The sequence below is a fragment of the Alligator mississippiensis genome, chromosome 1 (assembly GCF_030867095.1).
Source record: "Alligator mississippiensis isolate rAllMis1 chromosome 1, rAllMis1, whole genome shotgun sequence".
Taxonomy (NCBI): domain Eukaryota; kingdom Metazoa; phylum Chordata; order Crocodylia; family Alligatoridae; genus Alligator; species Alligator mississippiensis.
The window spans coordinates 62,078,669-62,092,556 of NC_081824.1; the positions used below are offsets into that span (position 1 = coordinate 62,078,669).

General features: G+C 41.9%; 1 protein-coding gene across 5 annotated transcripts in view; it reads right to left on the bottom strand.

Moving 5' to 3' along the window:
• Positions 1-2,687: 2,687 nt before the first annotated feature.
• The window catches only part of ASRGL1 (asparaginase and isoaspartyl peptidase 1), a 32,571-nt gene continuing 21,370 nt past the window's right edge, over positions 2,688-13,888 (bottom strand). For all 5 annotated transcript variants that reach the window (XM_059730962.1, XM_014594459.3, XM_014594458.3 and 2 more), the window contains 2 exons: positions 8,257-8,367; positions 2,688-5,326 (listed from right to left, as the gene is read on the bottom strand). In XM_059730962.1, the coding sequence (XP_059586945.1) occupies positions 5,097-5,326; positions 8,257-8,367 (341 nt within the window). In that variant the 3' untranslated portion in view covers positions 2,688-5,096. The remainder of the gene's footprint in view (positions 5,327-8,256; positions 8,368-13,888) is intronic.

The following is a 13,888-nucleotide window of genomic DNA, read 5'->3' on the forward strand; positions in this document are numbered from 1 at the left end:
TACCTTTCTGGATACTGATCATTGTGTCTAAAAAGGAGATGTTGGTGCTGGAGTATTCTAAAGGAAATCGGATGGAGGGATGGTGACTGTTGAATTTCTGATGGAACTCACTCCGAGATTGCAGGTTCTCACTCCAAATGATGAAGATGTCATCGATGTATCTTAGGTATAGTAAGGGTTTGATGGTGCAGTTCTTGAGGAGTCTTCTTCTAGGTGGCTCATAAAAAGGTTGGCATACTGTGGGGCCATTTTAGTGCCCATAGCTGTTCCCATCATCTGGAGGAAGTGTTGATTATTAAAAGTGAAATTGTTGTGTGTGAGGATGAAGTGTATAAGCTCAGTAATATCTTTGGGTCTATATTCTGGGTTGTACCGAACCTTGCCAACCTCATCACCAGAAGCAAACTTCCTCAAGCCCAGAACACACCAAAAGGATCCAGACCATGCCAGGACAAGAAATGCAAAACCTGCCTACACATCTCCACCACCCCCACTATTACTACACCCCACAACAGAGCCATCAGCATCCCAGGATCTTACAGCTGCACCTCCAGAAATGTAATATACCTCATCCAATGCACCAAATGCCCTGATGGAAGATATGTAGGAGAAACCAAACAACAACTGCGCACCAGAATGAACGCACACCGGAAATCCATCAAAGACAGAAATACCCAATTACTGGTGGGGGCACATTTCTCATAGGAGGGCCACTCTCTCTCCAATCTCTCAGTCCTGATCCTCAAGGGAAACTTACACAACACTTCCCAGAGACGAGCCTATGAGATCCACTTCATCAACCTGCTGGATACTAGAGATCATGGACTAAACATAGACATTGGATTTTTGATACATTATAATCTGCCTGGCAACGGACTCCCCAGCCCAGCCCCTGGCTTGTTTACTTTTCATTCCATCCAGGAAGAGCACACACCAACTGCTGCAGCTTCCTTAGCCTGACGAAGGGTTTTTGAACCCGAAAGCTTGCTTAACAACTATTCTCCAACCATTTGGGTTGGTCTAATAAAAGATATCAAATTCACCCAAGGAACCTTGTCTGTCTATTTGAGTTATGAACTCTAGGAAGCTCACTTCATGAATGCTGCTGGGTATTTGCATGTCCCCAATATGCTGGTGGACGAGGCTAAGGAGTGCCCTGAAGGGGAAACCAAGATCCTCTCACCCTTTCACATCTGTGCTGTTGTACATGCAGTGAAGAGTTCAACTTTCCATATCCTGAGTGAGCCACTTGTAAACCTGAAATCTTCTGCCTGAGTTGGTGTAGCTTTGCCCTCTTTGCACATTCCCATATCCTTCATCTTGCTTTTTATGTGGTCATCCATAACTATCCATTTCCTATTGCTTTTCAGCAATAAGGGTGCAGGAGTGAACCATTCCAATGTGCAGGAAGACTACCATGTATGGCAGAAGACCAGCTTGGCTAAACAGTGAACTCTTCAGTGAGCTAAAATACAAAAAGGAAGTTTATAAGAAGTGGAAACTTGGGCAAACAACTGGGGAATGAGTGTAAGAGTATTGTTTTGGTATGCAGGGATGAAATCAGGAAGGCCAAAATGCAACTGCAGTTGCAGCTAGCAAGGGATGTGAAGGGTAACAAGAAGGGTTTCTACAAGTATGACAGCAGCAAGAGAAAGATCAGGGAATGTGCAGGTCCCTAACTGAATGGGGGATGCAACCTAGTGACAGATAATTTATTTCAATGGAATTTGGAACCTCTGTCCCAAAGCACTAAAACTAAAACGTGGGACAAAGTCATACATTGAAAAAAACAGGATCTTTTAAAGACAAATTTCCATACAATCCCATAATCCTCTATCTCCTACAGATTTAATTTGTGAGTAATTTAAAATCCACGTAAAAACTCAACAAATTAGAGGACCCTCCCCCCTTCCAATTTGAGGTTACAGTTGTAACCTCACATGTTTTTGCCCTGCCTTTTTGTTACCTCCTATGAACATTTATTTTTCTGTTCACTCAGCATCATTCAGGTTCACTGAACGTTCTTTGGGCAGGAACCTCTTCTAAAGGCAGGCAAAAAGAAAAAAAAAAATCAATATATGCAATCTGTTACATATAAATACAATAAAAGGGTTACTTATTTGCATTAGATACTTTAAACCTAGGATTAAACTGTTACTGCTTCATTGCATGCAAAGAACACTCCTTTTCATGGCAATTTTTTTCAACAGTACAGGTTCTGGTAAAGCAGGGGCAGACAAAATATGGCCCATGAGCCAGATCCAAACTGCCAGGCATTTACATCTGGCCCACAGTGCTCCCTCACAAAGAATTGCATCCCACCAAGCCCTGCCCATGAGGTCGGGAGTGAAGCACCCACACATATGGACACACCCCAACATACCCTTGCTCCCACCCTCATGGGTGGAAGGGCCCTGCTTGGCCAGCATGCAGTTTCCATGTCCAGAATTCATTCTAAAGCCGCTTAGACTGTAAAATAGACTCCAAAGGCTCTAAGGACCATCACAAACCTCACTACCTTCCACCCCAATTGCAAGACACCCATTTTTGACCCTTACAAACGAACAAAAACACCAGGAATATGCAACAGTACATAAGCATTTAAAAAAACCCCCTCTATTACAACAAAACATCTTACTACATACAATTCTTCTAATCAAGAGAAAATAAGACACAAGGGACAGATGTTAGTCATGATAAACTACCAGTTTTATTGTAGTACTTTTTCTGAGGATACAATTACTGAGATGAATTAACCATGTATTAGGTACTTAATGTGCCTTTTAATGACACTAGATTTCTACTGACTGTGACTAAGGTGACCAATGATGTTATATTGCATCCGGGTTTTAGTTCTGGGATAGATGTTTGTCTCTCCAAAGGTCAGGAGAGATGTTCACCTAAATTCCTCACGCTGGTGATTTATGATAGCTTCTTTATGATCCAGATGAAAAAGGGATAGGTCTCTGACCAAGTATTAGTTATAAAGGCAGGATTTTTATTTTCCATTGCCCTGCATAAGGGGAGGAATGCAGCCAATAGCACAATGTAGCAGAGCAAGATGGATTTTTATAACTTCAGGTAAGTGTACCTGCTTGGGGTGATGGTGGACTGTGGAGTCTAGTAGAACTCAACTATCTTCCTTGTCTCAACTGCTTTAAAATCTACAGGCTGCAAACTAAACAGAGCTCCCACAGGCTCCAAAGAATGTTGTGTGCATGAAGCCAAGCTCATACCGCTTCCTTCCACACAGGCCAAGGATAATCTGGCCCTGTACTCATCTTTTGTTTTGAGAAGTGTGTGCTTTTCCATATAGGTTCTTGAACTCACTGGGAGTCCCTTTCTGATTAAAAAAAAAAAAATGATTTTTCCTTATGTTCACACAGCAGGAGGACAGCTTACCAGACTCACCCTAAATTCCTTTGTAATCTGACAAGCAGCAGCTGATGACCAGATCAACAGATATATTTCATGCCCTCCTCTAGGCAATGCAATACATTAGTACTTCATAAAAAAAATAAATAAATACTCTTTTCCCATGGATTGTCCACATCCCACTAGATATCAATCATTTTTAACTTCTGGAGAAATGTGGGTTAAAGTGCAAGACAATTAGATAAGATTGACAAACCTACCATTCTAAATAATCTACTTCATCATGCTTCATTTTATATTGGAAATGGATTTTAAAAACACAGTTAAGATCTGGTACGTTTATTTGGTATATTTCATAAAGGAACATGCTGTAGTTTGTTAGCATACCAGAAGCTGATCATCTGTTTTCAGAGGAGATACAGATCATAACATGGCTAAACATATGTTAGGTTATTAAATTACGTAGTCATAAAATATAATAGGTGTGGTTAACAGTAGAAAACAGGGTTTCCTTTCACGAAGATTTGTTATGAAAGAGTCTTCCTACAAAATTTCTTGCTTCACAAATAAACTGTATTTTCATAGAAAAAAAATTACATTGGGAAACGGGAAAGTAAACACCTATGACACTGAGGAATTGAAAGCTTACCACAAATTTAACTAAGTACTATAGATTTCATACAAGACTGCATCAGCTTCATATCAAGAAAGCTTGTTAACAGAGGCAATTCTATTTGTTGTGGCATAGCTTGCTTTTATGACTTAATTACTTCAGAAAATTACTTTCCAGTTAATCATCATGAATCTCTCTCATCTATGTATTTATGAGGTGCCTATCACCTTCTAATCTAACCAACAAAGATTGTTTGCTGCTTTGTTTACAATTAATGAAGTCTTGGCTTTCCTCTTTATAACACAGACCTAACTAATAAAATTCTCCCCCACCTAATTTTAGTTTGTGGCTCCCTCCCTCCCCCATAAAACTAACAAATACATTAAAGCTTCTAAGTGTCAGATTTCCCTTGAGGCAGGGACGTCATGTTTTCCCTAGTTAAATGATTAAGGACTGGTTACTCCAAGGTTTTGATAATGATGTAGTCTTAAATTTTATACTGTAGTCTAAATGTAGCTTAGTTGACAGCTGTCACCAAATGATGGGTGTTCAAAGACCTTGGTAAAGTTCTTGTTTTACTTACTATTTAGCTTAGACTGCATCTGTTTCTTTTCTAAAATGAATAAGAGGATTTTGTGCTCAAAAGCCTGTCTAACATCTCTCCTAACTATATAGTTGGTTCAATAAAACATATAAATAAATTCTGCTTCTCAATAAAGAGAAGCAGCTGTTAAAGTTCAATTTTTAATTGCCAGGTGTTTACCTCACTGCTGCATCATCACTTGACCTGGAAGTCTCAGAGATTAAGAATGAAGATGAATTCCTCTCTCATTCTGACACTGCCTATCTCTAATGTAGGGCTGATGCACTAACCAGAAGACTGGGGAAACTTACATGCATCACTTGCCTGTATTTTAACCCTGTGCCTTTCAGAGACATTTCAATATCCAGAGTCATGATTGGTTCTGTGTCTAAATCTGTTTGCTTACAAACCATGGTGAGTTCTTGAAATATTTAATAGGGATAGATCTTTTCTGAAAAAGACATCAATTTTCTCTGCACCAAGACTTTGGATCTTTACTTTGCTCTGCAGTCGACTTTTACATCTTCAAAATCCTTCAGATGTTAGTGCTTCTTCAAAGGATTTTGTAAGCCTCTCTCCAGTGTAAATGCCATAATACAACTGGTCATCTTTCACTGTAGCCCAGGACATTTGCTTGGTGGAGAACCTTGCTGCCCAGTCCCCTGAATTGCTGACAACAATGACACCTCCCAATCCTCCCACCCTTGTTTTCATCCAATTTAAAGCAGTATCAGAAGCCTCCTCTGGTGACATCCCTGAAAACAAGAACACAAGATTAACAGTTACATAAAACCTACATCAGGCTCCCGTAGAAATCCATGCAAAACTTCCTTCAAACTTCAAACTCTATGAAGAACCAGCCCCTTTCTATTTCCTTCCCTTATTAAATGCCAACTATTTACGAGTAGAACAAGGAAGAGGGAAATACTTCATTTATGTGAAGGATGTGAACAGTTGCAAAAGAATTGCATTACTATAGCAAAGCAGTTATGTAGCTTCAAATTATTCACAGGTTTCGATCTTTGAAGTAGAGTAAGTGATCAACCTTGTAATTCAGTGACACGCTGTGTTTTTTGTGGGTGTTTACACTCAGTATGCTGCAAAATTACTGCTAGAAGCCTGCCATGAAATTTGTCCTTCAAATTCATGATGTTCATGATCATAAATACATTGCCCCAGTCATAAACCCACAGAACACTGAAGAGCTCAGAGAGTATAAATTTAGGTATGGTATTAATTTTGGTAATTTGGACAGTAATGTTATTGCAGGTACAGGATCTGTAGGTGGTTAAACTATGCTTGTGACAATAAGGCTGAATGGACTATACAAAGACACCAGGAGCTAATAGATATTCTTTACCACACTTACTAATTCTTATTAATTGGAACATTTTATAAATAAGCTGAAAGTATTGTTTGCATCATACATAGAAGTCTGGTATTAGCTATTAGGCTCTAATGTATAAGCTATAGCCCTGCATTTTTGTCCAGAAATGCAATGGTACTCAGTCTTCATACCAAATCAGCTATGGTGTTACGTACAGTAGGGTGCACATTTCCTACTAGTGATATGCATGAAGCCTTTCCTCAAACTTGGCGGGTGGAGAGGAACAGAATGGAATGTATTCGCAATCTTTGTTATACTGGCTGGCTGAGACTTATTATCTTAGCTATGGGTGCTATCCTGGCAATTTAAATTAATGCTACTGACTAGAACGGGGTAAGGATTTCATTCTACGACTTTTCATCAAGGCAACAGCTGCTGCCATAAGGCAAAAATTCCAATAGATGTTAAGATTTTGACAACAGTTCACAGCTTATATGCAACAAGAATTAACTGAATTTGCATCCATCTAATTGTAGAAACAAAGCATACTGCTCCATGAAATCCTTCAAATACTGGGAAACTATAGTGATTTTTACAAATGAAAAAAGTGTTGAGGGACAACCAGGCTGCCTTACACGTATCTTGAGTGCTATTACATATGTTATTTCTCTTCCAAATATAGGTACTGAGGAGGGCATTTTTCAAAGTCTCTTTGGAGACTAGGTCTAATTTTCAAAAATGAATCAAACACTTAAGAGCTTATGTCTCTCTGTCAGCGAGGCAGGTTCTTTTGTAAATTTTACCCTACACATGGGTGTTAATGCAAAACACCGTAGTCCTTTACTTGTTTATGTAGCTTCACTAAAGTCACTGGAACTACTCATGTGAACATAGGTTGCTCATGTGACTGAAGCCCTGCAGGAATGGTCCTAAAATAAGTTTATTTAAATTATTAATTTAGGAATTTTCACTATTCTTAAATATGCTGCTTCTGTGGACTGCTCCAGAACTCAAAGTTGCAATGACTTGTAGGATTAATTTTGGCCCCCTCTTTAAGGGACAAAGGACAGTCCATTATGGTATTTGCCTGCCAGTAGGATTATACTTCAGGGTATGGAGAAAGTTTTCCCCCAGGAAATATTTAGAAATACATATATATTTTAAAGAAGTGATTGCAGTGGTGAGAAATAGGTTTAATGAGATTTCTTTCTCCATTGCAAAATTTCTGTCAATGAGAAAAGAATCTGGCTCATAGTTCTTTACAGTAACTTAAAGTTTGGGGCATTACATATGAAAGGAATGAATAGATGACAGAGGTGAAGTTGTGGCACATAAGGTCTTTAAGAAGGCACAAAACTTGCATGGGATCTTATATTTTATGCTTCTACCTTATTTCTTTTGGCCAAGTCAAGAGAGTTAACTACAAATAGCATACATGAATAAAACACGTGATAGGTATAGAAATCTCAGCTGTTACTAGATTTCCTGTTTAATGTTTTTCTAATAAATATGTAAATTAGAAGTGTTCTACCATCATTCAGATTCTGTTAAGAATCTCAGAAGTTAAGCAGATGTTTGTAACAACTGTAAAGTGCAGCTATCTAAAAGTAGTAGTGATGTCTATATTAATGGTTTTATAATTGCATGCAATACAAGTATGGCGCTTTTGCTAGGTTTACAGGATGTAATATAATCAAGGGTTTCAATGACATCCCAACTCATGAAGGTAAAGCTCGAAAGGGTCACCCGCAGTTAGATTGTGTTACAGTCACATGAGACACTCCATGTCAGCTGTTTACCACATAGCACAGAGTCTACCTAACATACAGTTCAGAATACTTTTCAAAACAAAATTAAATTTCAGTCATATTCATTTCTTTTTAAATACAAAAAGTATTTTCCAATGTCTGTCTTTTGCTATGAGCCATTATTTAATCCTATTGTTATAACCTGTTTGTACAGAATCTCAATATACTTCTTTTTTTGTTACAGAACTCTAGTATTTCTCTCCTCCTTGCCTGTTTTCAAATTCATTGCTCATGAAGCTATTGTTTAAAATAGGTAAAGTTATTTGTTTAAGAAAGGTCAAACATGAAATAATGTACATAGTTAATGACATTTTATTATACTGAATCTAAAATGTGACAGACTCGAGCAGTAAGGATATTTTTGGTAATTAGACAGTTGGAATTTATCTGGTTTACAGTTTTATTACTCTTACTAATATTTGTGTTCTTAGAAATAACTCAACCAAAAACCTCTGAGAAAAACTGCAACACAAAGAGTATAATTTACATGTTGTGAATGTTTGGTGAGAGTTCCAACTTCACTTTCCTTCATTCAGAATTTAAATTATACCTTGTTCCATGTGATACAGGATCAATCGTGCTAGAACCACCTTCATAATGCTTTCTCCATGCCCTGTGGTAGAAGTAGCACCAACATGGTTGTCAGCATAACCTCCACTTCCTGCTCAGAGAACATAGGGAAAGAAAAAAAAAACCCATAACTTATGCGACTCTTCTCTATGGTTTGTAACCAGGGAACTGGGTTTTCTTTTTCTTACAGAAAAACGGAAAACATCACAGATTTCCCCTTTTACCCAAGAAATGTGTGGATTTTTAATTAATGGAGAAACATGCAGATGTTTCACTTTTGCAGAGATCTCTCTGCAGGCTGACAGAATTCAGCCTGCAAGGGACTGGGGGAGTGGGAGGAGGGCAGTCAGGCAGGGGGTGCCATGTGTATATCTGTGCAAACATGTGTACATGGTCACCAGGCAGCCTGGAGAGTAGCTCCTGCAGATAAGCCTGGTGGAGGGGAGGAAGGATTAAGGCCCCCATAGGGACAGAGTCGGGCATGGCTGGGGCTGCTGCCCAGCCAGGTGGTGCGTGGGGCTTGGGGCAAAGGGCCAGAATACGCAGCCACAGGGCCCTCCTGGGGAGCAGGACAGAGCCGCGGGTGGCTCGTCTGGGGGGCAGGGCTGGCTCCCCAGCACTGTGCACATGCCCCCCCAGATTTGTGCACAGGGTGGAGGTGGGTTGCCCGGTGTGGGCTCGGGGCTCCCCGCCCTGCTGCATTCCCCCTGGGGCCTCTGTGGCCCAGTGGGCAGGAACCAGCACAGCAGGGCAGAGCGGGGAAACTCCTTGCCACTGCAAGCCCCCTGCCCCTCCAGCAGCAGTGGGGGCGGCAGCACAGAATTGTGGCCCTTGCTGCTGCCTCGCCATGGCAGCGTTAGGCTTGCAGTGGTGGCAGCGAGCTTCCCTGCCCAGCCAGTCTACCCTGCCATGCCAGGTCCTGCCAGCTGGGCCACAGAGGCACTGGGGGAGGGCAGCAGGGTGGGGAGCCTGAGCCCACATCTGCCCCCCTTGTGGGCTACACTCTGGCCATGCCGCCCATGGGGGATGTGGAGCCAGGTTCTGCTCCATCGCAGTGGCCACTGCCTCCTGAAGGTAGCAGGTGGGCTCAGGTGCTGTTGCAAGGAGCTGGGGGGAGGGGGTTGGGGACCCAAGTCCCTGGCCCTGTAGCCCTGGCAGCTGGGGGCTCCCTCTGGCGGGGCTGGGATGGCGGGGGGCTGTGGCTTGGGAGTGAGAGGCCTGGACCTGCGTTTTGGTGAGTGAAGGGGGCAGGGGGAGCTCTAATTTTCCAGGATAAAAACCCCAAAAATCAAATAACAAAATTTATAAGTATTTAGAATGTATTTTATTATAGTGATTGAGGCACTGATAGGCTTTCAGATTGCTTTAAAATTGTAAATATATCAATAAAACATTGTGTTCAGTTGATACCAATATATATAGTGGTGCTTCATTTTAATCGCAGATTTTGGGGTTTTAAATAGAGAAAACCAGGATCCCCGTTCATAAAAATAAAGAAGATTAAAACAGGTAAAACCCAGAAATTTATTATTTCAAGTTACAGGTCAATTTCTGGAAATTCTGTTGACTTCTGGGGAGGCAAAACCCCTTTAAGGTAATATGTGATTTTTTTTCTGATTTTTTTAATATAGTTTCAGCAACAGAATATATGAGAGAAATTAGCAACAGCTGGAAGAGGCTGATTGTTAAGATATAAAGGTTGGAAAGGTAATACACAATGGGGAAGGAAGAAAACTAAGGAACTAGAGATTAGGATGGAGAGATGAATACAGTTTCCTGTTCCAAAGAGAAGATGCAGGTGGATTGAGGAAAGGGCAGCAGGGCAACTTTGGCAATGGTGGGAGGTAGATGATCAGGTGCTAAGAAGGAGTTAGCTGTGCCTGTACTAACAAATAACTGGCTAGAAAAGAACACTGTAGGAATGTGAAGACCAATGGACAACAGACACAATGCAAGAGCTAGCTAGGAAATAGGACAGACAGCATGCTAATAAGCAGGGGAGAGCAGCTTTCAAGCTTGTTGGCACATTTAAAAAGGTGCAGTGATCTAGGGGAGCCCCGGGGTAACTTTTCCTTCCTACTGAATCAAGTAATAGATTTAAGTATGGAGGAAAGGACATGCAGGACAGACATAGTATCAGTTTTCAAATAGTTAAAAGGTTGTCATAAAGAAGATTAAAAAACACCAGAGAAAGAAAAGAGGGGGAAGGACAAAGAGAAACAAATCTTGGGAAAAATGATTAATTGTACACACAGTAGGACACTAAAACAGGCTACCTAAGAAGGTTGTGAATGCTCCTTCCATGAAGATTTACAAGGAAAGGTTGGTTGGGTATCTGCATGGGGTAGTGTGGTGGTTCTCAACCTTTTGCACCTTATGTCCCACCTATGCAAGGTCAAAAAATCCTGGTCCCACTGGTCGACGAGTGGGGGTGCAGGGGAAGGTCCCTGCAGAGGCCAGTCAAAGAGCACGCGGGGGGCGGGGAGGGGGGGAAATACACCCAGCAGCCAATCAAAACACGCACGCAGAAGTGAAACTGGAAGTCCCACCGTGGCATGACCCAAGTCCCACCTAGAGTGTCCCACCAGTTGAGAAACCCTGGGGTAGTGTAAGAACAGTATATCCTGCATCACTACAGAGGATTGGAATAAGATCCTTGAGGTCAATTCATGAACAACACAAAAGGTCAGTTTCTACAGCCAAATTTATAACCTAACAAAATGCTCACACAACTACCACTCACTGAACTACATCTTTAAAAAAAAAAATTAAAGTTGGTCCAGGACAATTAAAAGTAGGAGTTGTGTCTAGGCACTCTGGAGAATTGAGTCATTTTCTCAGTTTTTGACTCTTTCAATTTTCTTTAATTCAAAGATAATTATAATGGTAAAATTCTCTCTCATCACAGGACATGGTTATACTAATCATAGAACCATAGAAAATTAGGGGTTGAAAGAGACCTCAGGAGGTCATCTAGTCCAACCCCCTGCTCAAAGCAGGACCACCCCCAACTAGATTGTCCCAGACAAAGCTTTGTTTAGCCGTGTCTTAAAAACCTCCAAAGATGGGGATACCACAACCTCTCTGGGTAACCGGTTCCACTGCTTTACTACCCTTCTAGTGATAACTTTTTTCCTAATATCTAACCTAAACTTCCCTTGCTGCAACTTGAGACCATTCTGTCATCTGCCACCACTGAACAGTCTAGCTCCATCCTCTTTCAAACCCCCCCTTCAGGTAGCTGAAGGCTGTTATTAAATCTCCTCTTGGTCTCCTCTTATCTAGATTAAGCCCAGTTCTCTCAGTTTTTCCTCATAAGTTATGTCCCCCAATCCACTCACCATTTTTGTTGCCCTCTGCTGGTCTCCCTCCAATTCGTCCACATCCTTTTGCCGGGGGGGGGGGGGGGGGGGGCAGTAAAACTGAACACAGTACTCCAGATGTGGCCTTACTAGTACTGAATAGTGGGGAATAATCATTTCCCTTGACTTACTGGCAACACTCCTACCAACGCAGCCCAGGATGCTGTCAGCCTTCTTGGCAACAAGGACACACTGCTGGCTCATATTCAGTTTACTGTCCACTGTAACCCCCAGGTCCTTTTCTGCAGAGCTGCTGCCCAGCTAGTCAGCCCCCAGCCTGTACTGGTGCATGGGATTGTTCTGTCCTAAGTGCAGGACTTTGCACTTGTCCTTGTTGAACCTCATGAGAGTCCTTTTGGCCCAATCCTCCAATTTGTCTAGGTCACTCTGAATACTAGCCCTAACCCACAGCGTATCTACTACTCCCTACAGCTTGGTGTCATTTGTAAACTTGCTATGGGTGCACTCTATGCCATCTTTCAGGTCATTGAAGACATTGAACAAAACTGGCCCCAGGACTGACCCCTGAGGCACTCCACTTGATACCAGCTGTCAACCTGACATCAAGCTGTTGATTACTACCCTCTAAGCCCAATGCTCCAGCCAGTTTTCTATCCAACTTACAGTCCATTCATCCAGCCTGTACTTCCTTAGGCCTGCAAGAATGTTGTGGGAGACTGTATCAAAAGACTTGCTAAAAAATCAAGGTCTGCCCACATGCACAGAGCCATTCATCTCATCGGGGAAGGCAATTAGGTTGGTCAGGCATGACTTGCCCTTGGTGAATCCATGCTGACTCTTCCTAATCATCTTCTTCTTCCAGTGCTTAGAAATTGATTCCTTGAGGATCTGCTCCATGAGTTGTCCAGGGACCGAGGGGAAACTGACTGTTCTGTAGTTCCCTGGATCCTCCTTTTTCCCCTTCTTAAAAATGTTTGCCCTTTTCCAGTTATCCAGGGCCTGTCCTGATCACCATGAGTTTTCAAAGATGATGGCTAATGGCTCTACAATCTCATCAGCCAACTCCCTCAGCACCCTTCGGGGGATGAAAAATTCTTAGGGAAAAGGCTATTTATGATATGTTGAGAAGGAGCCTTGGTTCAGCAACTGAACCAGCTGAAGTTGCAAACTGAAAATCCAATCAATAGGTATCAAAATATTTGCTAGCAAAATAGGTTTGCTACATAAGGAAGTGCTTGCTCTTATTCTCCTGATCAGCTGCTGCTAGGAGTGCTGTTTGAAGTTGGAACATATTTTTCTAAAATAATTACAATTTTTCCAGATTCCAGTTCTATGAAAATTTCACGAAGAAATCACTAGCCACATCTAGATGAGCACAGACATTTGTTTCCCCAGGGACAAGTAGCAGTGACACACCTTGTGGCACTGAACAAGTAGCAGTAGCACACCCATGCCATGCGTGCTCTAGCATGCAGCAGGGTGCCCTGGGTGAGGTAGGGGAGACTGGGGCCAGCAACTGTGCTGGCCCCAGCAGCCTTACCTGGGGTCCTGGGGACCTCCCAGGGCTGCAGCCAGAGCAGAAAGCCTGGCCAGCCACCAGAGTGTGGCTCCGGCCATCCAGGCTCTGGTTTTGGGCAGCGCACACTGCTACCACATGAGCTGCCCCAACTTTTTTCAGTCTGGGTTTTTTTGACCCTGGCATCTCCTGGGGTCAAAAAGTCTCCAAGGTAGCAATGCAGGGAATACCTGTATGTGCGGTATGTGATGCCACAGACAGGTCTGCAGTGCCACATACTGCATGTCTGTGCTCGTTTGGACGTGGACACTAGGCGAGCCTTGGGGCAAGTCTGCCTCATAAGAGAAACTTGCTGGGGAAGGGATTTCAAGCCTCTTTATATAGAAAGGAATAATTTTTTATGTTTTGTCTGGTCCCCACTTGCCATGCTCTCAAGTGAGATTTCTCTGGCTTTTAATGAACAAGAACATATTGAAAGATTCAAAGCATTAAATTAAAATGACTGGCAACTTAAGTCACTTTTGAGACCTCTGGCTGAATTTTCCTCTTTGATATAATGTAACTCCAATGACAAAGCTGAAATTGCATCTGATTAAAATGAAATAAGGGGAAAGGAAAAACATCTAGTCCCATTTTTTATTAATTGTGATTTCTTTCTTTGAAAGATTCCTGGATTAGAAGTGATCTGAATAATTAACAGATAGCACCTTGAAGGAAGAAAGGCTGAACTTTTGCCTGTCTTGAAGTCCAAAAGCAGGTTAGATACTGGATTT